Source organism: Apiospora kogelbergensis, assembly GCF_038363985.1.
Source record: "Apiospora kogelbergensis strain CBS 113332 chromosome Unknown utg000005l_segment0_segment0, whole genome shotgun sequence".
Taxonomy (NCBI): domain Eukaryota; kingdom Fungi; phylum Ascomycota; class Sordariomycetes; order Amphisphaeriales; family Apiosporaceae; genus Apiospora; species Apiospora kogelbergensis.
The window spans coordinates 573,409-596,292 of NW_027117422.1; the positions used below are offsets into that span (position 1 = coordinate 573,409).

A 22,884-nucleotide genomic window follows, 5' to 3' on the forward strand; every position below is an offset into this window, starting at 1 on the left:
CAATAAGACCGTTTGATTCCCTCTTCACACCATTTCGCCACTTTTCCTCCTGCTGCTTTCTCCCCTCACTGCTTCGATATATATCATTTCGAAACACAGCACAACACGCTGGCATCCAAACGTGAGAGGAGATAAACAAACACAACGTCAAAGGATTGGAACTCATTGATCTAAATCGAACCTCGCCCACTATCCACTGCTGAGTTACAGCCTTGTTCGACACCTAGTAACCATTCGGACTGCTTTTTGTTCAATTGTGAGAGAGCTTGCAGGCATTCAGAGCTTCGTTTTGGGAGCTTGGTTGGGCATCTGTTTTGGGAGCCCATCGTCATCGCCTGTCTACGCACGGTCGCCGACATACACTCCACCCACAACAACAATCGAACACACATCACAATGGCCGCTGTCTATCGCCAACCATTTGCGCCTCTGGACGGCACACGCCTACAAACGCTGACAAGCCTCAAGAACCGTCAAAATGGTAAGTCGCTTCAAATGCATTGCACGTTCCCCCGTTTCGCACCCAAGGGGATTGCCCAGCCCAGTTGTGACATGCCCCTCAAATCGTACCACACACATGTCAGCAAACACAACTGGGTTTCGCTGCATGCACTCAACTCAATACCACATTCGTGTTTTTGGTCGTTTCTTTTGTACGATTAACGCACAAAACAAAATGATGCACACCAATCGCAACAGGTCAATTTTGCTAAACATCAGACAGCTGCTTCAACGGCTTCTCCAGTAAAGCGCAAGGCTTCCGATGTGGTCGAAGATAATGACGCCGAAAACGTCGACCCAATTATGTTTACGAAGCGAGTTAAGGGCTCCTCCGACACTTCTTTCCCTGCCAAGGACTTCGTCAAGCCCGCCACTTTCCTGCTTACCAAGTCAGCTTCGACCAGCAACATCGCCAGCAACACTGTTAGCACCCCCAAACTAGCTGCCCCTCGCGCCCCCGTAGTGTGCTGCACCCCAAATCGCCCGCTGCCAGGTTGAACACTGGCGGTATTGTGAAATCTTCTCCACTGTCGGCCCCGGCCGGTCGATCTCCCACCCGTGGCAAGCGAGCCGGCCTTCTGTCGTCGCGTCGTCGCACTGCTGGTCCCTACTCTCGAATCGATCCTCCCAGTTTCGGCCTCGGTGCATCATCCTCGTCGGGTGCTCCTTTCTCCCTGGACGCTGCTCTCAAGGGTACCATCCCCAGCTATACCAGCCGCGATGCATCGGCTGCTCCTGCTGCACCGGCATCTTCTATCGCTCCTGTGACTTCTTCTCGCTCCTCGGACTTTCCCAGCCTTTTGGAGGCTGACCTGAAGTCATCCTGGTTCTTTGAAATCCACGAAGACACAGCCGATCAGGAGATGACCAACCTTCTGCAACACAGCACTTGCACATTGGACATCAGCTCCGATGAGGAAAGCGAGCGCCGCCAGCAGCGAGAGCGTGCAGAGGGCAAGGAGAACGTTCCTCCCATCGACGATGTGTCCCAGACCGCTCGTCCTCGCGCCGCGAGGCTTGCTGCCGATGCCGACGATATGTTCGTCGAGAAGGAGCGAAGCCCGCTTGGTGAGATGGACGTCAAGAGCTACTTCGCCGACGGCTGCGACGAGTCTAGCGTGGTAATCATCCCCGGCGACGATGAAGAGGAGCAGCAGCCAGTCAAGACGGATTTCGAGTCTGTTCCCGAAATCAAGATCGACGCGAGCGCAGTTCCTGGACCCGTCGTCGCGGATGGCACCAAGTCCATCGACGAGTTGATGCAAAAGGCGGATGAGCCTGCACCCGCCGCGGCATTGCTCCAACCCATCGAAGGCACAGGCGAGAGCTTCGAGGTGTGGGAAAGCAGCAGTGCGAAAGACGAGACAGAAGCAGTCTCGTCGTGCTAAGGAGGAGCTTGGTTTGAATCTTTGTCTTGCGTCTGATGCTTAGATGACTGAGATGACCTGAGATGATGTCGAATGAGTGATGATGTTCTAGTAACCTGACCTAATACAGTCGCTAATAACGAGGTGGAAGAGAGCCATGATTGGAAAAGGCGTCTTGGGGAGTTTCTGTTCTGCCGAGTAGCATGGCAACGGTTATTGCCACGGCAGTTGATGTTGGGATTACTGTTCTACTGGCTTCTAGGGATTTTGTTTATACCAGCGAGGTTTTGGCGTTGGGATTGGTTGAGCTTTGGTTTCCTCTGAATACAAACTGCTATTTTGGCATCCTTCAACAGTAATCTGATTCATCGCATTGCAGTGTTTCTTATGGGTGTGCTTGGGGGAACTACTATTTGCTTTGCGATGGTGCTAGATGCAGTATCAAAGTGCCTGGCACTCTATGTCCAGACTGGTGGGCTTCCTACAATGCCCAGCCAGACTCAAGACATCTCGGCCAACTTGCATTATGGCCGCCTGCATATAGGCGCCATAAGCCATCAATGCAGGGTACGCGCTTGAATAGACCCGAGTTTGCTCAAATCATTCCTGGAGTCTGAGAATAAGGAGATCTCCTTGTTTGCGCGCGTAGTGACGGCCAGTTGCATCAGCGGAACGCAAGAAGCGGGAAGCGGGGGAACAGCACGTGATGGAGCCACCACCACTTAACGCGTTCCCATCGCGAGAAAGAAGGTCGCGATGCCGCCATGGCCCGTCCCACATTCGAGAGTGACTTCTCAAATCTACACTTGGAATTCTAAGCCATTGACAAGCTGGACCCAAGTCTCAAAACGCTACGATATATTTCCACTTACTCAATACCGACCTGCCGGCTGCCAGTAAAGCCAATCATAGCTTTTTACACTTCCATTGGAGCTGCAACCGCCCGCCACTCCCTGCATCTGCGCTGCAGCTATCCAGATTGCATACGAAGGTAGCTCGTCTGAGACCATCGTTGACGTCTGCCATTTTCTTGCCCGTCTGATTTTTGCATTGCATCATGGCATCCATCAATGACCTGGCCGCCGCGGCCACCATAGCCTCCTCGGCCGTGGCCATGCAGTCTTCTCCCACCCAGAAGTCGTCTCAGCCCGCCGCCGGCTCCAGCAGCAGCAACACCCAATCATCCCCGCCGCCCCCTCTCAAAGCAGAACCACCCTCTCCCTCTACAGCTGCTTCTGCCGCCACCACAGCGCGGCCTACCACTCCTGCGGCCCCTGACACGCCCCCTTCGATCGTTGTGGCTACCCAGACTCAAACGCCAGCCCAGCCACCGCAACCGCAGCCTCCGTCACAGCCGTCGCCGGCAGCGGCAGCATCCTCGGCCGCAGCGGCAGAGCCCCCAGCCTCGCCGCAGCAAGCGCCCACGGCCCCGGTGCTGGCCGCCCCGCAGATCTCTCCCGAAGACGCGGCGTCGGCCCAGATCCCTGCGCCCCCGCCCCCGCCGGCTCCGGCCGTGGACGTCGCCGGGGATGGCGATGACGCGACGATGTGGGACGCTGCCGACGAGGAGGGAAGAGCGACGAGGAGGAGAAGGCGCGGCCGAAGCCCGTGCGCGGCGCCTTCATCGTTTTCGAGGGCATGGACCGCGCCGGCAAGACGACGCAGGCCAAGCTACTGCAGCAGCGCTTCTTCGAGGAAGGGCGCGATGTCAAGTTTATGCGGTTTCCTGGTTAGTTTTTTCCCTCGCCCTATCATCAGGCAGACATTTTCTTGGGTTGTCTTGGGGGAACACTTTATGCATAAACTGTGAGAAGTGACTGACACGACTTGTAGATCGCACGACGCCCATCGGTCAGATGATCGACGCTTATCTTAAGGGTCAGACAGAGATTGAGGATCACGTCATACATTTGCTCTTCAGCGCCAATCGCTGGGAGGCATTGTAAGTTTTGAATTATCTACTTCATTAATATCCCTCCTTCCTTGGCCTTGTTATCCTGTCCGGAAGACCCCCTCACGAAGCATGCCCATGAAGCTACCTGTGCACTTTTCATCGCCCCCCCTTCAGCGTTCCAACTCGAGCTAATCACCCACAACAAATTAGAAAAACCATCCAAACCACCCTGGCAGCCGGCGTCTCCATCGTGTGCGACCGCTACTACCACAGCGGCATCGTGTACAGCGCGGCCAAGCAGAACCCAACGCTCCCGCTGTCGTGGGCGAAAGCGCCCGAGGCCGGGCTGCCGCGGCCGGACCTGGTGCTGTTCCTCGACCTCGACGAGGCCGTGGCGCGCGAGCGCGGCGGCTGGGGCGGCGAGGTCTACGAGAAGGGCGAGATGCAGCGCCGCGTGCGCGAGCTCTTCTGGGGCCTCAGCATGGGCGACCTCGGCAGCACGTACCGCCACCAACGCCGCGAATCGACGTCGGCAGCGACAGCCGCGGCTGCTGCTGCTGCGGCGGCGGCAGCGGTCAAGGTCAATGGCGGTGCGGCGGCGGATATGGATACGGTGGTGGTGGGGGCGGGGCCGACAACAGCGTGGGTTCGGGCCATGCGGGGGCTACGAACAAGGGGCCGTCGTCGGCGTCCATGATGCATGCGCCCGAGGGCGAGAGGGGCGAGTTCCGGCAGGAGGAGGAGGACTTGCAGATCGTGGATGCCAGTCTGGACATCGAGGAGCTTCATTACAAGGTGTGGAGCTTCGTCCAGCCGCGACTCGAGGCCGTGGAGAGGGGCGAAGTTGGGGACAAGGTCAGGGTCGTGCGATAGGGGGCACGTACACAATCACCTATACCTACTAAGCATTCTCCCGCTCTTCCGATAAGAGGCAAGATTGACGCAAGGAAGGGGAAAAGCTTTTATGCTTAATAAACTTGGGGCGGCCATTAAAGGAGGTCCCTTACGAATGTATTGTACATAGTAGTCACTACATGTCGCATTGCAAGCCCCTTTTACTTGATCCCTATCGCCGCTCTGTGTGTATGTGCGGCCGTTGTTCTGGCATAGCTCTCTGGTCATATTCACGGTTATAACATACTATTCGACGACGGTTGCAAGATGCGAAGTTTCTCATCGAAATGTGTATCCTCTCATTGCTGTACTATGGTTTCACAGGTCATCGAGCATGTCACAGCCACCCACAAAGTTACACCTGGCATCATCCAAGCCACCACTCTGGAAGCGGTGTGTCAGCTATATTACGTGGTGCATCCCGACGTGCATCGTAGGCTGGAGGCGTTGCCATATGGCGTGTTCTGCTAGATGACGAAGTCAGCCATGTACGTAGGTACGGCAAACAGTGCTACCAAACGCACTTGCGCTCAAGATCCGGGCAACATGGCTGGGTAGGTAAAAATAACAGAACGTGAATGGTTTGAGCTCGGCATATCCCTATTTTCAGCCTGTCGTCTACCTTCGTCACTCTTGGAGTCATTCCCAACCCCTCTTCAAGCCTCCAACTCACCCTTTTCTGTCTACATCGCTGCGCAGTGGCGATATATTACTGAACACGAACGGAAACCTAAGCTGCACAAGTATTGCAAGCATCAACCATGAGTGAGTCGACGAAAGCACGTCCCTTTTCGACTTAGCGCTCGCCTGACCGCGAGTGGTACGGGAAATATGAGTCTATGAACGAAGTATCACAGCCTAGCTCACCACACTCGCCAACCTCCAATTCTAGCCCAAAAGCCCCCAACGCATAGATTGAAGCGTGGCGGTGGTGACCATTCTTCCTTGGACGGACAGTTCTACTAGCCTTCCTTGTGAAGTGGATGTAACTAAGACAGCGCTGTCGTACCTCCTAAACTTAGCTCTTATTTTTGTACACCTAAGTCGATCAGAAGGGGGTTTATACTCTGGACAATGTTCTGCCTTTTAGGTAAATACCAAATGCTGTCTCATTGAACCAGTGCTTGCTTACGAATTCTCCTAATATATGATCGCAAGTTGCGTTTGAATCACAGACTTACTGGCATCTGTTACCTCGCCGTACATAATCCCATAAACAAAGCAGTCTCCTATAAGTTCCCATCGTCTTAAACCTCCTTCCTCCGACGTGTTGGAGCGGAGTAGAAAAGGGTGGTTTCCACCTGAAAGAATCCAAATGTCGTCTTCCGGCTTCAAACTGGGCGGGCCAACCCCGATCCGATTATCGCAGGTCAAAAATAGGACTTGGGCTCGGAGCATCCTATCTACCCACCAACTGTTCCCCCAGCCGGGATCAAAGACTCGTGGATGGCGTTCATCAAGCCTTCCCTGGATGAGATTGTCGAACTGGCCGAGAAGTTCCTCCCGGCTCATGCCCTCGCCGATGACCCTTTCCAATATCTCCCTCCACTCGGAGCTTTCGTTGTATCTTGAGTCGGCCACAATGCGAGCCACCTGATCTACCCGGATTCCATCCAACTCAAGAAATAAGTCACTGTTGTCGGAATCTCTGTGAAGCCGGAATTGCGGCAGACCACGGCTGGAATCAAACTTATCCCAGGCAATCTCGTGTGTCCAGAAATCACTCACACACTCAAGAGGATCTCGCTGAACCAAATCCAAAACCCAGCTTGGTAGGCCGTCAGTGACTCGCTCACCTCGCCACCCGATAAGGGGCTTCAGACTGTTCAGTGACCTCAACAGATCAACCGTAACCTTTCTAAACAGAATCGCAACATCTAAGCTGTAATCACTGGGCTTGGTACTGGCCAACGACCCCTCTTTGATGAGTGCCCACATGCCGAACAGCTTGTCCTTTGAGTTGGTAGCCTTGCGATCGCGGAATCGCCACAGTCGGGTCAACGGGTCAACATCCCATTCATCCCAGTGCTTCGCTTGCAGAACGCTCATGACAGGCACTGAAAAGGGGCCCAAGTATTCGGGTGGGTACATGGCGGTGCCGGCTCGAAACAGGTCAAAGACGTCGTTGGGTTCTGGACGTTTGGCGGGATCCATCATATTTTCTGCAGCTTTCATAATGGTTGCGAAAGAGATGTGAAGCCGACCCCAGAGAATAGTCGCTTCGGGGGGCAGTACAATTTCTTGAACAGTCCATATACGCTGCCACCAGGCGCAGTCCATCAAGGCCTGCAAGGCGGCACCAGCCGTGATACACTCACCGCCAGCGCTCACTGCGACGGGGTCTTGCCCAGGCCAGCCGATCAATGCATCGTGGGGCTCATCGGCACTGATGCGTAAGGCGTTTAGGGCCGCCCTCGCGGCCTTCACAGCTGCCTCTCCGGTGTCACCCTTCACCGAAATGTCGCCCATCCAAACCAACGAATTTGAGCATTGGCTGTAGATCTTTTGCATTAGGCCGATCTGATGCGCTTTCTCGGCTGGGTCCCTCTGGTTGATACAGACAGCGTCTGCCCAGATGGCCACTGCCTCATGCGGAAGGGGAATCCGGCTCAATGCAGCTGCAAGGCTGTTCGTGATCTTGATCCGTGCGCCTTCCAACATCAGGTTCGCCTTATTCCGAGCGTCGCCCCACACATATGAGAGGGCGTTGAAGACCGGACGGTCATCAAGGTCGACAATATAGCAACGACAGTTTACCACTTCGTCCTTCTGCCCTGGGAGAATGGAAAGAAGACGAATTTGGGACTTCGAGTAATCCAACTTGTGTATGAGATATAGAGGGATGTGCTGAATGCCGGTGGTTTCATGGGAATCTGAATTTGCTTCCATGATGCATAACGGATGCGTGGACGTGCTGTAGGCAACTTCAGTGCTAGGATAAATGAGGATAACCAACACCACTCAATGATCTGAACTGGTAGAAGCTGAAACTCTTCAGGATACTGCGTTATTCTGCTTTACTTTAATAGCTATGAACGTGCGAGTGTCATTTCGGTGAGACTGGGCTGGACATGCTTGTTAGATAATGTGGTGGCGAAGCTCATGCCATACATATATTAATTAAATGCATGTCTATCAACTTTACCGCACGCGACTGGTCACAGTCTTCTCGACTTTGCGCCCGGCTGGAGAGAAGTTTTGTCGGTCCCGTACGTGATTGGAGAGATACCTATCTTGGGCATCAAGGGGATAGATATGGCATTGCAGAGCCTCAAGCCTCGATTTGCATTACCAATATCTTCCCAGTATTACTGTTCACACGCCCCAGATCTGCACTAGGGCCGACGCGCTCTTCAGCGTCAGCTCGTAGGCGATCGCAGTCAGTCCTACTCGATGTAGCAATCCGGGCTCGCACTGCGTCATCTTCGTCGCCCTCGCGGCATCGGACGTTTGACGTTCCACTGCAGGGTTGTCATCTCGTTCCTACTCTCCATGGTACATATTTCAATTTGGGTGATAAAAGTGATGTTAGCCTCCTCACGCAGCCACATGAGACATGAGTAACCATCATCCATTTTTTTATCTCGGCTGCCTCGCAGCAACATCACGAGTATCGCGTCGGTGGCGGCGCTCATCGCGGGCGGCGACTTGCTCTCACGCCTGCCGCACGACGTGCAGCGGCTGAGATCAGAGGCGGAGATTGCGAATGCCTTGCGAGGCGGCGAGGGGCTGCGGTTATGGATGGGCTGGGGCTTGGTCCCAGATTACGAAGGCAGAATGCATGGCAACGAGAACGAGGCGGGAACGAGCCAGTTTGGGATATTCGTCATGGATGAAGAGGAGGAAGGGCAGGATGCTGGGGACGAGGCTACATTGGCGGAACTTGAAACCAGTAACATGGCGCTCCAGCCGGTGGGCTACCATGGTGTTTCAGCTGAAGAGCAAAACAATAACGTGAGTTCAATCGTGGACAATAGGACAAACCTGGCAGAGTAGATGACGTTGAAGTTGTAGTTTAGCACACTGGAAGACTGGGAGCATGTGCTAGGAGTTTTTGAGCAATCCCCCTTTTCGCCCCTTTGGCGTGTCGATGATACGGCCACAACTTTGTTACGGCTCAAACACGTCTTGCCAGATTCACGGTTCATAGATATCAAGAGTAATGGTCGCGAGATGATAACTGATGCATGTAAATGCAAGGTGGAGTGACTCCTATATAGACAGCAATTGACAAAAATATATACAAGAAAATGGAATTTTGCTGGCTGACGCCATCATTTTACCACGACGGGAGACAGTGTAGACCGTAGCTATCAAATCGTAGGCTTGTCCTCGTCATCGACTACTCTAGCAAGCTCTCTCAAGGAGCGTACGCCTTCAACATGGCGTTGTAGTACTTGTAGGCGGTGCCGCTCGGGGGCTCGAAGCTGAAGATGTAGTCGGCCCACCACGGGCCGCCGGCCCACCAGACGGCGCCCATCCAGACGTCGCTGTTGGCCTCCATGTGGTCGAGCATGCCCTTGATGGCGGTCTGGCACTGCGTGTTGGCGCCGCCGGCGAACTCGCCGATGATGCCCTTCTTGCCGTTCTGCTTCAGCCACTCGGTCGCGCCCACGATGCGCTGCACGCCGATGTCGGCCGACACGCAGTCGGCCGACGTGCCCGAGCCGTCCGAGTCCAGGTACTGGTGCATCTCGTAGGCCAGCTTGTCCTGCGGGTCCTTGAGCGCCTTCAGGTTGTCGTTGGTCGTGTTCCAGTGCCACGCCCCCGTCCACGAGTTACCCTCGGCGAAGATCCACTGCGACGTGGCGCCGGCGCCGCGGATGGCGTCGATGGCGGCCTGGTTCAGGCTCAGCACGACGGACTGGTCCACGTCGTGCCACTCGTTGTTGGTGTCGAAGACGACCTTGTCGTTGCCCTTGAAGGCGGTCGCCAGCGTCGTCCAGTACGCCTTGAATTGGCTGGCGTCGGTGATGATGTTGCCGTAGTAGCGGCCGTAGTTGTGCGAGTCCAGGATCGCGTAGGCCCCGCCCTTGGTGATGGTGTCAACCGTGTGCGTCAGGTTGGCCAGGTACGCCGCGTTAGCGGGTCCCGTCATCTTGTCGGGGACGAGTCGCTCCATGAGGAAGGCGACGCGGAAGGCGTTGTAGCCATCCTTGATGAGAGTCTTTGCATGACGTTAGTTATTTTTCCACCGTATACATTGTGCTTCTAGAGGATGTGATAATGGGTGTACTTACGGCAATGGTGTCGTCGGAGGGAAAGTAGAATTCCTTGCCCCAAACACCGGGGAGGGTCTTCTCGCCGAACTCGGCGACAGACTGGTTGATGCCGAACCACTTGAGCTTGCCCTTGCCCGACGTGGACGTGGGGGCAGCCGCCGTGGAAGTGGCGGCCTTGGTGGACGTTACCAAGGTGGTCGTGGGGGCAGGCTCCGGGGCCGGGGCCGGAGCAGCGCTGCCAGGCAGGCACTGCGAGTACCACTCGTTGGAGACGGTGCAGGTGTAACCATCGACGCAAGTCGACTCACCCGCCCAGCCGTTGCCGCCACACTGGGCCCAGGGGCCGTTGGCCGCAGCGACCGCGGCACCGGCGAAAGCGCCGCTCAAAACGAAGGCTCTCATCCTGACTGTTCTGTTGGGATTGGAGATGGTGAAGTAAGTACGAGGCTGGTGCAGACAACAAACAAGAGACGTCTGTAGTGACAGCGATGCTCCCTGGGTTTTATACCTGGACGTGCTCCGGGCTGGTCGGCGCTAACAGCACGGCAGGGATGGATTCAGCCTAGCTGGGCAGGGGGAAAGCCAAGTTCAGACTCCACCGTCTCCCCTTGGAAATATTAGATCAAGATTGCGCCAGGCCTAACTAGACCTCGAATCGTCCAGCGGAAGAATTCTGGGAACTTCCCATGGCAAGACATCGTCCTATGTCAGGCTCCAACCGGATGGGCGGGATGGCGCTGGTGGTCCCGCCTGGCGCAGAATCAGGCAATCCGCGAGGAATGTCCCGCCTAGGTCATCGGCGTTTTTGTCTCTGCATGACGTGCGTGTGCCCTGGGACCGCATCGTACAACAGAGGTCGGTCCACGGGCACGCGAGTCATTGCACGATGCCCAGCCAGATACGTCAATTGAGCTCAGGTCTTGCTTGTCGGCTTGTTTATCCCTTGCCCCTGTCGCTAAAAACAACAGTGCACAGAGTAGAAGTTCATCCCAAGTTCAAATGACGGACGGACGTTCTCCGTAGGCGGTGGGTCGACGCGGAGTCCAGGATGCAACGAGGACTCGATTCCCACCAATCAGCAGAGACGCGGCGACGAGATCCCCGCGACACATCACGGCTCCACAAGGTGACATTCCTGATTCCTCGTCTCTGGACCCGGAAAAGAAGGGAGCATATTCTCGAAACTTCGGCAATCCAGCCGTTTGGCTGATGGTGGTGGTGATCCAAGTAGAAACGTCACATGATCATAGCGTTCCTCTGATTTCCCGGGGGTCTTGGAAAGCTTGATATCCAGAGTCGGCAGGTACTGATCTATGGAACTACGAGACCGCAAGAGGTCGTCCCATCGTAAGCCTGGTTCGGCCCCCTGGAGTGACTCGCTAACGGAAAAGTCGAGTGTGATGCCGTATCCCTTCATTAGATCCTAGCGCCTGGCAGGTTCAGCTGAAACTCCAGAGGATTTACTCAGCATTAATTAGCGTGAAATACCTTTTCCACCTCTTGCACCGTTACTCAGACACCACGTGGGAGCCTCGCTTGGCTTTGCTATTGGGAAAACAACAGACGCAAACATGAAGAACCGACTTTTCATAGAAGCCGTGACCGTATAGACGGTCAAAGACAAATTTGAAAATCAGTGAAAGATTTGTTAGAGGAATAGATAGGGGATTGCGGAAATGCAGCAGAGGATTATCAAGTCTGGATGGAAGGATCAATGGGGAAAGGGGACAGAGACGAGAAGGAGCTACAGCGCAGCTCTCCATTGGACAGGTAGACCTGGGAAAGAGTGATGAGAGTGAAGGAACCCAGCCCAAGTTGAAAAGAAACAGAAACTCTATCCGTATGCAGCAGTGGACATATCTGTATCGATGGTCCTGAAAGTAGAGCAGCCTGAGTACAATATGTTATATGTATCAATCTAGTCAGCCAATAACCATGTCATCCCCTTCGTCCTGTTCCTAAAATTCACAAAGCCAGTTTGCTGTTGGGTAATTGCGATTAGAGACAAAAGGGGCGTGATACCAACAGCAAGCCAATAGCAGCGATCTCAAGAGGCACACAACTGGCAATCCGCTACACCGAATTCCTTGACCGATGAATATATAGCTATTGGAGCACAATATAATTGGAAGTTGAGAGATCGAACAAAGTTTACGAGAAGACGGGGCCCTATAATGAGGCGCGAGGCCAGCGGCTCGAGTCTCACCCCGTACAACATTCCAGGCATTCTCTGGAACCCGAAGTTGTCAAGCCGACAGGTCACGAGAGTGCTCCCTTTACGGTATTTTCTGCGTCATCATTTATGACACACTATGCCGCAGACCTTCACTTATTGGTTATCCTCTAGCCAGCAAAGCGGGTGGTGGTGCATTTTCAACACATTGACAAGGTGCTGGTGCTGATGTCAAGAAAAGTGGATTGCGTGAATGCCCAGGGTGGAAGAATGTGTCTAGAAATGAGTACAATTGATCGATGAGGTCTGTTGGTGGTAGAAAAAGGCAAAAAGCAACCCGCCTGAGGCGGATGATAGCATTGATTGGCAACTCTCCCGAGCCGGATTTGAACCGGCGACCTGTGGATTACAAGTGTAACAATTACAGTCCATCGCTCTGCCAACTGAGCTATCGAGAGCTGGTGATTAGATAGGTGAAGGTTTCTTATGGAAACTTATGTAAATGCCCCGCACTACCCCAACCGCAGGCTCACGACACTGTCCTCAACATCTGTAAAGGCATCAATTGGATTCATTACCCTTCCAGTTACTATATGAGACGGGCTCCTATCTAGTCTAGTTATCAGAGAGGTTACGTTAAAAAATCGTTCACGTAACACCCCTCTAATTACCTGTAGTAGGATAATAGCTGGAGTAGGGAGCGTAAGCTAGCCAGCATGTGAATTAGTGTGTATTGAAGCGCTTTAACGTGAGTGTGTATACCGTTGATGGTATCTAATATGCAATGCAATGCTGTATGTTGAAGAACGCCCCCTTGGACTTTTCCACAGTGTATTCTCGGCTGCCTTAAAACGACATGTATGTTTTTGGAGCGGCGTTGAGACCTTAATGCAGTTACCCTCTAAATGCAACCCATAACCCCCTATGCATCTGTGTGACAATAAACCGGGCTTTGAGCCGATGTTGAAATCTCATGCTCCACGCCAAAACGCCTGTTCGAAAGAAAGAAAATAATAAGAGAAAGCGAAATGCGCATATGGCTGGACCCAGTTCGATCAAAGATGAGCCTGCGTGTAGCGTGCATGTGCAGAGACAGCAACTGCCATTCACCTGTTCAACCCAATCAGACTGAGGAACTCGTTGCGAGTCTTCTCCCGGTTCTCGAAGCAGCCCAGAACACAACTAGTAATCGTGGTCGCCGAGGTTTTCTGGACGCCACGCATGACCATGCACAGATGGGCTGACTCCATGACCACACCGACGCCCTGTGGCTGCAGGACCTCCATGATGGCATTCGCGACCTCTCGGGTCAGTCGCTCCTGGACTTGCAGCCTGCGGCTAAACATCTCAGCAATACGCGGCAGCTTGGAGATGCCGATAACGTTGTTGTTGGGGATGTACCCGATGTGCATCTGCAGCCAGTTGGTTAGTCATCAAGTCAGACATTGTGGGCGGGTGTAACCCAGACGGCTTCCTCCAATCAATGGCTTACCTTGCCCGTAAATGGCACCATGTGGTGTTCGCACATGCTGAAGATCTCGATGTCCTTGACGATGACCATTTCGTTGTGCCCCTCGTGGAAGATGGCGTTGTTAACGATGTCCTTGATGTTCTCCTGGTAGCCCTTGGTGAAGTACAGCAGCGCCTCGGCGTAGCGCTTGGGTGTGGCCAGAACGCCTTCGCGGTCCGGGTCTTCGCCGACGCACTCCAGTATCGTCCGGACCGCGCCTTGCATCTTCTCGAGCCTCTTGGCCGCATCCTCCTTGCTCTCCTCGAGTCGCAGGCGAGTGCCGCGAGTCGGTCGGCTCAGTCCGTCGAAATCGATCACCGGCGTCGGCGAGCGCGTGAAGGGGACCTCTTCGACATCCTTCGCTCCGTTCTTGGGTTCCTTTCTCCGTTTCTTCTTCTTCTTGCCCTCGGGCTCGTCGCGGGGATCTCGGGCGGCTTGGCTCAGGCTATTCTTTCTCTTGCCGGCGTGGGCGTGATGCTCGCTGTCCACCACGTCGCCGTTCGCGTTCTCGGTCTTCCGCTTCTTGTGCCGCGTTTTCCTGCTCGGTTTCCTGCCATGGCCGGCGGATTCGTCGGCTTCTGAGGACTAGCGGCAGAGTTGGCCGAGCTCTGCCCTTCTGGCTTCTCGCTACGGGGTTCGGCGAATTCGACCATTGCGCCGGTGATGGAGGTGATACTGATGGCTTCGAGATACTGATGGCTTCAAGAGCGATATTTATAGTCGAGAGCTGCAGACTCCGTGCGTGTTACTGGTGAGCTCGGATGATTCGATGTTCGACTACTTACGTCTTTTTGACACCCCCAATTGCCAATTTGCTAGAAAACCCAATCGCGCGGCTGACGAACTATGACAGTCTAGCAATGGTACTGATGAGGGAACCTTTCAGGATATCGCAAGCTAGAGATGATGGTTTACAAAACAATTGGTTGAATTGAAACTCCGTATTAAGTAAGATGAAGATGCAAAGTTGAATCTGACAGACCCTGCGCTCTCTCTTGGATGTTCTGGCTCGGTTCCCCGCGATCGGATGATGGCTCCAGTCTGCCAGTCGCTAATAAGAGCGAATATCAACCCAAATTTGTTTGACGAGAGACCCTGCTGCTGGAGAGCCGCTACTAGCCAGACTCGCGCCCAAATTTGACGTCAAGTGGGAAGTTCCTAGACTTACCTATCGCATATCACCGCCTTGCGCCTTCCCTTCTGACTAGACCCCGCCAAAAACTTTCCCAAGCTCTGGAGTTTGATTCCTTTTTAGGCTCTGATTGCCCCACGTGCTGCCGCTGACAGTGGATGCTTGGTGCTTGGTGCTTGGTGCAGGGGGGAAAAACACTGCTGAGCCACTAATCCCTGGCTCAGCGCCTCAGCCTGTCCACTGTCAGCCATCGCACGGGCGGTGAGTTCCCTAACACCTTGACAGGTCCAGTAAGTAAGTGCCAGTGGATGCGCTGGACGTAGCTGGCAATCCGGCAGAATTACGCTTCGCTTCGAATTCACGACGTCAATCGTCAATCGTCCATCCTCAAGGCCGAGTGTCGCATCCGTCACGACAAAAGCATCAGATAACCCGGCATTTCAACAACCATTTCAAACTTCTCACTCAACATCAAATTACGACGCTCGCTAAAGCAATTTCGAATTCCGCGATCAAGAGCATTCCACCACAGTTCGAACTCTGGTTGCATAACCTGCTTTCTGTCAACTTCCGGACCTCGCGCGTCGACCTCTTGCCTTCCGGCAACCTTCATTCATTATTCGCCAGTCACGCACCCACATCATCAGGAAAACATGGCATCGCCGCCTCCATCATACACGCCCGCGGGGTCTCCTCCCCATATGGGGCATACGCAAATCCCATCGAAAAAGCGTCCGGCAGGAGCTCCCGAGCTGTCTTCAGCCAAGCGCCGCAAGGCCTCGACCATGTCCATCACATCCGCCACGTCGGCGCATCCTCTGCGGCAAACATCCTTCCCGCCCGACGAGTCGCAAGGCCGAGCCTTCTCCCCCTCACACCGACGGTCGCCTAGTATCGACAACATGAGCCTGGTTAGTGGCAGCCAGGTCAGCGCCGCGCCTGCTAAGAAGAAGCGCGGCCGCAAGTCCAAGGCGGAACGCGCACGGGAGGCCGAGGAAGCCGCGCGCGGAGGGTCCCCCAGCGTCGTCGGTGGAGCGACCGCCAGCGTCGTTAGTACGGGTAGCGGCAACCGCAAGCAAGGCGGCGGCGGCGGCGGAGGGGACGGAGGTGGTGGCGACGAGGAAGGGGACGGCGGACGCGACGACGGCGGGGCGGGCGCCTTTGACATTCCCGAGAACATGGCCAGTAAGGCTGCGGCACGTTCGAAGGAGCAGATCAAGGAGGACGACCGGCTGCGCGCCCTGCTGAAGCAGCGCATGACGGACGACCAGTTCCACCGCTACGAGGTCTGGCATCAGTCCAAGATTACTTTGGCTAATATCCGCAAGTACATCAACTCGGTCACGTCGCAGTCCGTTCAGCCCTCGATCCCGCAGGCTATGCAGGTCGTCTGCAAGCTCTTCGTGGGCGATATTGTTGAGGAGGCGCGCCGCGTCCAGGAGGAGTGGATCCAGGCGGGCGAGAAGCAGGTCGACCCGGAAGCGCCCGGCTTGGAGGAGCCGAAAGGGGAACTCAGCGAGGAATCCAAGCATCGACGCCAGGCGCCTCTGAGACCCGACCACATGCAGGAGGCATATCGACGCTGGAAGAAGTCGAACGGAGGCGGAGGCTCGGGGGGCAGTCTAATGATATGGAACCAACAGACACGCAACGGTTCTGAACGATTTGGGCCGCGGACTGGAGGGCGTCGTATCTTCCGGTAGAGGGGCTACAGAAGAGGGCCAACAGCGAGATTGGAGTTCAGGGAAATTGACTCAGCATTTACTTTTGCAGCATTATTAGGCAAGTCTGCTGGGGAGTCATTCGGTTACAGTTGCATTTTGATACCCAATACAATATAATTGACCACACCTTGGAGGTGCATGTGGTGTGGCGACTTCGAATTGACGTTGAAATCAACAGTGAACATTCACCCGGCAAGAATTGGTGACTCACACCGGATAGGCTAGGCAACAGGCTCCAATTGTACCTTCAACCTCAACAGCAACCCCGTACAGACAAGCCCAATTGTATTGATATTGGCATAGCATTCTGAGCTCTCTTTCCTTCTCTCCAACAACTGCCGTGACTCAAGGATTTGCGTATAAGACCACTCTCTTCCCCATTCTCATTTACTTGAAAGTCATCTGCCCATCGCAAATACATCGTCTTATGAATTACTCGCTCTTATACCATAGTATCAATTCAATTAGTCCCATGCTATACACCCACCATGGCTCCCATCTCATTTAAAGGCTTCGACGGAAGCGCGTCGGTAACAGCCGACTCCCCCGTGGTGTTCTTCTGGAGAACAGCGGATAAGTACGGCGCGTTCTGCCAATGGTACAAGTCGGCGTTTTTCTGCGACGGAAACCAGTTCACCACGGCCGAGCAGTACATGATGTACCGCAAGGCCGAGACGTTCGGGGACGCCAGCACCGCGGCCGCCATCCTCAAAAGCCCGAAGAAGTCACCGCGCCAACACAAGGCCATGGGCCGGGCTGTGAAGAACTTCAGCGACGACGTCTGGGACACGGCCGGCGTCGACGCGGTCGTGGAGGGGAACCTTTGCAAGTTCACGCAGATCCCGGCACTGACCAAGATGCTCATGGGCACGACTGGCAGTGTCTTGGCCGAGGCGAGCCCGTACGACTACATCTGGGGCATCGGATTCAAGGAGGAATATGCCATGGAGAGCAGACAGGCTTGGGGCGCAAACAAGCTAGGCAAGTGCTTGATGATTGTGAGAGACATTATTCAACACATGAACAACTCCCAAGGGCTCAACAAAATCACAAGTACCGGTGCCATTGCCCAAATCAGCTCCGAAGAACATACACATGCCAGTGACGATGACGCCGTTACCGAGAAGACATCGGTATCTGACGTCAACCAAGACAGCACCGCCGCCGAAGAACAGCCGTAACCTTATTCATCCGACACGGAACGTCGAGGGTGGGTTGGCTTGAAATCACGTCAGGCCATCCTCGACATAACATAGAGAAATCTCGAGGGTCTCTCAACTACATCCCGATGGACTTCAAGCTATACGAAGAAGTCTTGCAACGTATAACACAATCTGTAGGCCATCGCTCGTTGCTGGCCAGTGTCCGCCGCTGATCTAATGGTTGTTGCCGACTGGCTGAACCATTTTTCGACAACTTCCTGACCCTCTCCGTTCGGCTCTCCCATGATTGGCCTCCACTCGATGATCGGGTCTTGATAAAACCTCTGGTATGGGGCTTAATTAAATATCTTCATCTATGCTTCCCGCCATAGATGCCCAAGGTCTACAACAAAAAGCCCCGAGACACCAAGCCATTAGTCGTCACGGGTAGCTATCATCAAGGTCTTCGCTTCTATTATGCTGATGACTCGATTTCGACTTGAACAAGAAGAGTTGAAAACAAGGAAAGAAGAAGGTCTACAACAATGCGAGAGAGTCGCTCCGGCATTCCCTCCACCAGGACGTCCTTTCAGCTTGCCGGCAACTCGCTGCTTCCGGAGCCGCTGTTTACGCCTCTGCCGCCGCACCTGGTCGCCCTCCCTTCGACGAGACCCCTTGTGTCGCCTTTGTGCGCGTAAACACGCGTGGGTGAGTTTACGAGTCGGCGGCGGTTGAAACTCTGGATCAAGTTTCTGGGATATGGGAGATGGGTGCTGAGGATTTGGATTGCTGTAAACCTTTGCCAAAGGTTGGAAAGATAACCGAGTTCATGCCCTCTTCTTCTGAAATAAAAGACAAATTCTCAAGGGAAAATGGAAGAAAAAAGAATGAATGTGCCAGACGAAATTGCAGACTATCATTCAGCAAATCAACGGCGGGTATACACTAGACGAAGACATTAGAAATATACACATATTTCGCTCTAACTTGTTCCTTATATTGAGCAATCTCTACGCATAGGTACAGACGCCTTGAAGGACGGTATAAAAGCCTTTAAGCGATTACCTCAACTACAACACGCTGCATAGTCTCTCATGGTGGAACTTTTACTACAAACGACAGCCGAAGATTCAACTAAACGCATTCGCCCCCTATAAGGCCCAGCATTTTCTTGGAAATGGAAAGCTGGAGCCCGCCAACCTCCTAGCTTGTCTTACAACTGGCGCGACATCGAGCATCTCATGATATCCCTCCCCTCAATGAGTCGCTAGTGACATATCCGTCCAATCTGGAACGGCGGCACCCGCAACATTGTTTGGAACTTCGATTGCTGGAACGCGAATATGAAGCTTTGCGCTCGCTAGATGCAGCTGTCGGCTTTCTCCCCCTTCTACCGGAACCACACGACGCTGGGTACTAGTAGCCAAGAGCCTTGCGTCTGGCCTACCGTAACCGAGGACAGTCGTATCGCCATACGCATCCGCTACGCCCTGCTGCCTTACCTCTACACTATGTGTGTTCTTTGGTGTCTTTGTGTACGTTCGTCTTACATACTCAGGCGGGAAGAGCGACTGGAATGGCTGGGGATGATGCATACAATTCAGGATAATTTAGCTAGCGACCCCTCTGATCACTCCAGTCACTCCAGTCACTCCAGTTGCTCCAACCACTCTGGCTATTACAGCTATTTCAATTATCGCATTTATCCCATGTATCCCAGCCCTCAAGCTACTCTACTTACCCCAACCATCCGATCACTCCAGCCCCCTGAACCTCGCGCAACTTCTTCTGCTCCTCCTGCCTCTGCCGCACCGCCAGCGTCGCCTCGGGGTCCTCGTCCTTGTTGCGGCTGCCGTGGAACTCGGAGTCGGGCAGGGCGTTGAGCGCCTCCTCCTCGGCGTCGAGGGCGCGGAACGTGTACCAGAAGCCGACGCCGCCGACGGCGGCGATGACGGAGATGGTGGTGTAGAGCCAGACCAGCAGCGGGTCCTTGGCGAGCGGCACGAAGGCCTGCGCGATGGCCGACGAGATGGCCTGCGCGAACCAGAAGACGGCCGTGACGAGCGCGCGCATGTTGCGCGGCGCCTTGGTGAAGGCGTACTCGAGCCCCGTGATGGACGCCGCGATCTCGGCGAAGGCGATGAGCACGTACGCCGGCGTCTGGATCCACACGCTCATGTGCGGCGGCGGGCCCGCCGCGCACTTGGTCGGGTGGTCGCCGCAGGGCGAGTCGACGTAGATGTAGTGCTGCACCACCGTCGTCGCGACCATGGCCAGCGTGCCGAACGCGAACCCCGCTGTGATCTTCTTGATGGGCGTCAGCTTGAACCCAGTCCGTGCGATGGCCGGGTACACGAATTTGTCGACGATGGGGATGAAGATGAGCAGCGCGATGGGATCCAGGTTGTTGACGATGTCGTTGGGGACGCCGCCAAGCTTCATGGTGGCGGCCTGGGAGACCAGGTTGTTGTACAGTTGGTTGTACTTGGAGGGTTATATCGGTTAGCAACTGGAGAGGCAAGAGCATACCCCCATGATAGCAGGAAGTTTGCGCGAAAAGGGGTAACATACAGGAAGCCAGTAGATAGGATAGTAAAGGAAGACGGTGCAGGCCTTGAAGCCACGGCGCACCTCGTCGACCCAGGCGTCGTCAAATGTCATCCAGGAAGGCCTGTTCTCGATCTTACTCGGCTTCGACCTGTCCCAGAAGTCGTCGGAAGCCATATGGCGGAAGGTCGTGATCGGGTTGAGGGACCAGCGTCCCTTCATGCCCAGGCGGATGATGCCCAGCGACTTGCCCAAGACGGAGCCCGTCGGCGGGTGGCGGACGTACTTGTGTCTGCACCAGTACATGACGATAGGGCAGATGAGGAACATGATTGTCGGTAGCGTAAAGGCCAGCCAAAACCCGACATATTTCTCAGCATAGACCATGGAGATCTGGCCGACTAGGCTTCCAACGTTGATGAAGAAATAGTAGCGCATGTAGATGATAGAGATGGTCAAGATAGGATCTTCGATGACACGTTCACCGCTAGCTAGAGTCTTAACGGTAGCGCGCGGATGAGTTGATTCATACTAGATAAGCAGATTAGAAAACTGACAAGCAGGATGCGAATTTCGGGCGGTGAGGTTCATACCTGTTCCGCGATCAGGGGCGAGATGTTCGTCTTGAAGAACCCAACGCCCATGCCGAAGAAGATTAGTCCGATGATGAACGGCGCCATGGCGGCATTGTTTGGGGATTTGATGACGACCGGAATAGCCGAGATGATGATCAGGATGTGGCCGAACGTTGCAAGGCCTCTAGAATAAGACCTCAAATCAGCCATGACCAAACCTCAAGAATGATGACAGCGATGACATGCAGGAACAAGTAGTCACAGCCCGTCATGAACCCACTTACATAGCCACGTTGATAGTCTTGAACTTGCCCCAGAAGGTGTCTGCCATGTAGGCCCCGAAGAGCGGCATCAGGTACGCCCAGAAGCTGTTGAAGAGGGTGATGCCGGTCGAGGCCTGCTGGCCCATGCCGAGGGCGCCCGGCTGGCCGTAGGTGCCGGCGGCGCCCGTGTCGGAGCCGCCGTCCTGCGGAAGCGGCAGCGGCTCGGCGATGAAGTTGACGAAGACCTGGACGACGCCGTAGTACGCGAAGCGCTCGCACAGCTCGCAGAAGGCCACTGTGTAGATGAGCCAGTGGATCGTGCCCTTGACGCGCCGCAGCGTCGCCAGCTCGTCCTTGGTCGGGTACTCCTCGCCGTTGGGGCCCCGCAGGATCTCCTCGACCACCTTTGAAGGGTCGGAAAGGGCGGCGACGCCCTTCTCGCCCGCTGGATTTTCGGCCACGATGTCGTCGGGCGGCGGCGGCGTCCCGCTGGAAACCGGGGTTTCCTTCTTGATGTCGCTAGGCGGCGGCGCTGGTGGGGTTGCTGCGGTCGTCCCCGCGGGGGCAGCGCCGCAGTGTCCACCTTGTCTCCCGTCGTCGACATTGTTGTTGTGCTCGTGCGACGGTAACGAATTGAACACGGCTCCGAGTGAAGGGAGTTTCAGATGCGCGCACGTGTGTAACTTGACAGTCCTGTGGCCACCCGATTTCTCGAACAAGTTCCGAAACGTGACCAGAGGGCGCGACGAACCTTGAGGAGCCTAGAACTACAAACGAGCCTGAAATCGACCAGTGCCGCTGGCGCATATTAAGTGAGATTTGAGTTTGGGGGAATGTGCCAATGGAACGTTTCCCCCGCACGTCATTCATGGACTAGAGGAGTGATCATCGGTTGCATCCAATACGGCCAAGGCTGCACTTAATGATTACCCCGATAGCAGATAGATAGATAGCTGGGTAGAGAGGGCATGACTGACATCAGTAATCCGCTGTCTCGTGATGCTCCAGGGGTCGCGGTTTCGTGCGGCTTCGGCTTCGGCCTGAGAGCGGTTCTTTTCCCGGATAGGTATCATATTGCTAACGAATGCGCTCGTGTGGTGCCTTGTAGCCCGGCTCTCAATTGGCGAAAGCTTCTCGTCGAGTTTCTCGTAAGTAAGCGTGATCTGCAACCGATGCCGAGCTCTTGGTGAATCGTACCCTGTTGGTTTTGTGGAAAGCGGGCATATCTTCCTTGGCGCAGGGCTGGGCAAAATGCCGCCTGCCTTTCGGGGTAAACATCGCATCGCTGAGCCGCTTGCTGCGACCGTCGTCTAGAAATATGGGTAACGAGCGGTTGACCTCGCTCAACCAGGCAGGTGGGAGATACCGGTGGTGTGTTTGCATAGGGGCAAATTACCTGTACCGCTCATAACCATTGCATCCGTAAGCAGTAGTAACATGGGAAAATGTGCATTCATGAGATTCATCTATCTGCGCGCGCAAGAGCGAAACCAGTGATTCGCACCAAGCCAGAAGAAGCCCTTCTTCTGTCCAAGTACCGACCACCGAGAGACACGCGCACAAACCACGCTGCTGCTGCGACTCCTCTCCCCGACCGAAACCCCTGGATTGCCCTATAAAGCTCCGCCCCTCGTTACCCCTCATGCCTCCCTGCTCCGCTGAGAAGGGTAAAAAGATGAAAAAGCAAATTGCCCAGCCCGACATCGACGACTCATGCTTCATAAGGAATTACTATAAGTGCCCATCATCCTCCCCAACCGTAAAAGATCAAATAATACATTGAAGCCTCCGGACCAGCCGTAACTCCCGTTTCCCATTGTCAATGTTAAACACCAGACTATGTCGGTCGCCGTCCGTGTCAAGACGAGCGGCTGTCATGTCCAATGTGGTATCGTCCGAGGTGGCACCAACAAGGATAGCTTGGTGATTAGAAAGCACAG

At 54.7% G+C, this 22,884-nt stretch overlaps 9 protein-coding genes across 9 annotated transcripts; 5 read left to right on the top strand and 4 right to left on the bottom strand.

The window, feature by feature from the left end:
* Positions 1-396: 396 nt before the first annotated feature.
* On the top strand, positions 397-1,889 carry PG998_006770 (thymidylate kinase; the record flags this gene model as incomplete). The annotated part of the gene is made up of 3 exons (XM_066873586.1): positions 397-481; positions 725-890; positions 944-1,889. 3 exons carry the CDS (start codon positions 397-399, stop codon positions 1,887-1,889), a joined length of 1,197 nt encoding a protein of 398 aa, XP_066729531.1.
* Positions 1,890-2,925: 1,036 nt separating this feature from the next.
* Positions 2,926-4,635, top strand: PG998_006771 (thymidylate kinase-domain-containing protein; the record flags this gene model as incomplete). The annotated part of the gene is made up of 5 exons (XM_066873587.1): positions 2,926-3,387; positions 3,444-3,597; positions 3,702-3,810; positions 3,973-4,263; positions 4,335-4,635. The coding sequence occupies 5 exons, from the start codon at positions 2,926-2,928 to the stop codon at positions 4,633-4,635; spliced, it is 1,317 nt and encodes a 438-aa protein (XP_066729532.1).
* Positions 4,636-5,796: 1,161 nt separating this feature from the next.
* PG998_006772 (HET-domain-containing protein) lies at positions 5,797-7,545 on the bottom strand (the record flags this gene model as incomplete). Its single annotated transcript, XM_066873588.1, has 1 exon — positions 5,797-7,545. One exon carries the CDS (start codon positions 7,543-7,545, stop codon positions 5,797-5,799), a length of 1,749 nt encoding a protein of 582 aa, XP_066729533.1.
* A 660-nt stretch (positions 7,546-8,205) lies between these two features.
* PG998_006773 (uncharacterized protein) lies at positions 8,206-8,652 on the top strand (the record flags this gene model as incomplete). The annotated part of the gene is made up of 2 exons (XM_066873589.1): positions 8,206-8,216; positions 8,256-8,652. The coding sequence occupies 2 exons, from the start codon at positions 8,206-8,208 to the stop codon at positions 8,650-8,652; spliced, it is 408 nt and encodes a 135-aa protein (XP_066729534.1).
* A 364-nt stretch (positions 8,653-9,016) lies between these two features.
* On the bottom strand, positions 9,017-10,280 carry PG998_006774 (endoglucanase 3; the record flags this gene model as incomplete). Its single annotated transcript, XM_066873590.1, has 2 exons — positions 9,017-9,823; positions 9,897-10,280. 2 exons carry the CDS (start codon positions 10,278-10,280, stop codon positions 9,017-9,019), a joined length of 1,191 nt encoding a protein of 396 aa, XP_066729535.1.
* A 2,877-nt stretch (positions 10,281-13,157) lies between these two features.
* Positions 13,158-14,146, bottom strand: PG998_006775 (GTP cyclohydrolase; the record flags this gene model as incomplete). Its single annotated transcript, XM_066873591.1, has 2 exons — positions 13,158-13,463; positions 13,544-14,146. Coding segments are annotated over 2 exons (909 nt in total), but the record flags the coding sequence as incomplete, so codon positions are not given.
* A 1,200-nt stretch (positions 14,147-15,346) lies between these two features.
* On the top strand, positions 15,347-16,396 carry PG998_006776 (uncharacterized protein; the record flags this gene model as incomplete). Its single annotated transcript, XM_066873592.1, has 1 exon — positions 15,347-16,396. One exon carries the CDS (start codon positions 15,347-15,349, stop codon positions 16,394-16,396), a length of 1,050 nt encoding a protein of 349 aa, XP_066729537.1.
* Positions 16,397-16,905: 509 nt separating this feature from the next.
* On the top strand, positions 16,906-17,598 carry PG998_006777 (uncharacterized protein; the record flags this gene model as incomplete). Its single annotated transcript, XM_066873593.1, has 1 exon — positions 16,906-17,598. The coding sequence occupies one exon, from the start codon at positions 16,906-16,908 to the stop codon at positions 17,596-17,598; it is 693 nt and encodes a 230-aa protein (XP_066729538.1).
* Positions 17,599-18,815: 1,217 nt separating this feature from the next.
* Positions 18,816-22,227, bottom strand: PG998_006778 (peptide transporter ptr2; the record flags this gene model as incomplete). Its single annotated transcript, XM_066873594.1, has 7 exons — positions 18,816-19,063; positions 19,114-19,139; positions 19,301-20,010; positions 20,089-20,637; positions 20,700-20,865; positions 20,966-21,705; positions 21,922-22,227. The coding sequence occupies 7 exons, from the start codon at positions 22,225-22,227 to the stop codon at positions 18,816-18,818; spliced, it is 2,745 nt and encodes a 914-aa protein (XP_066729539.1).
* Positions 22,228-22,884: the final 657 nt, after the last annotated feature.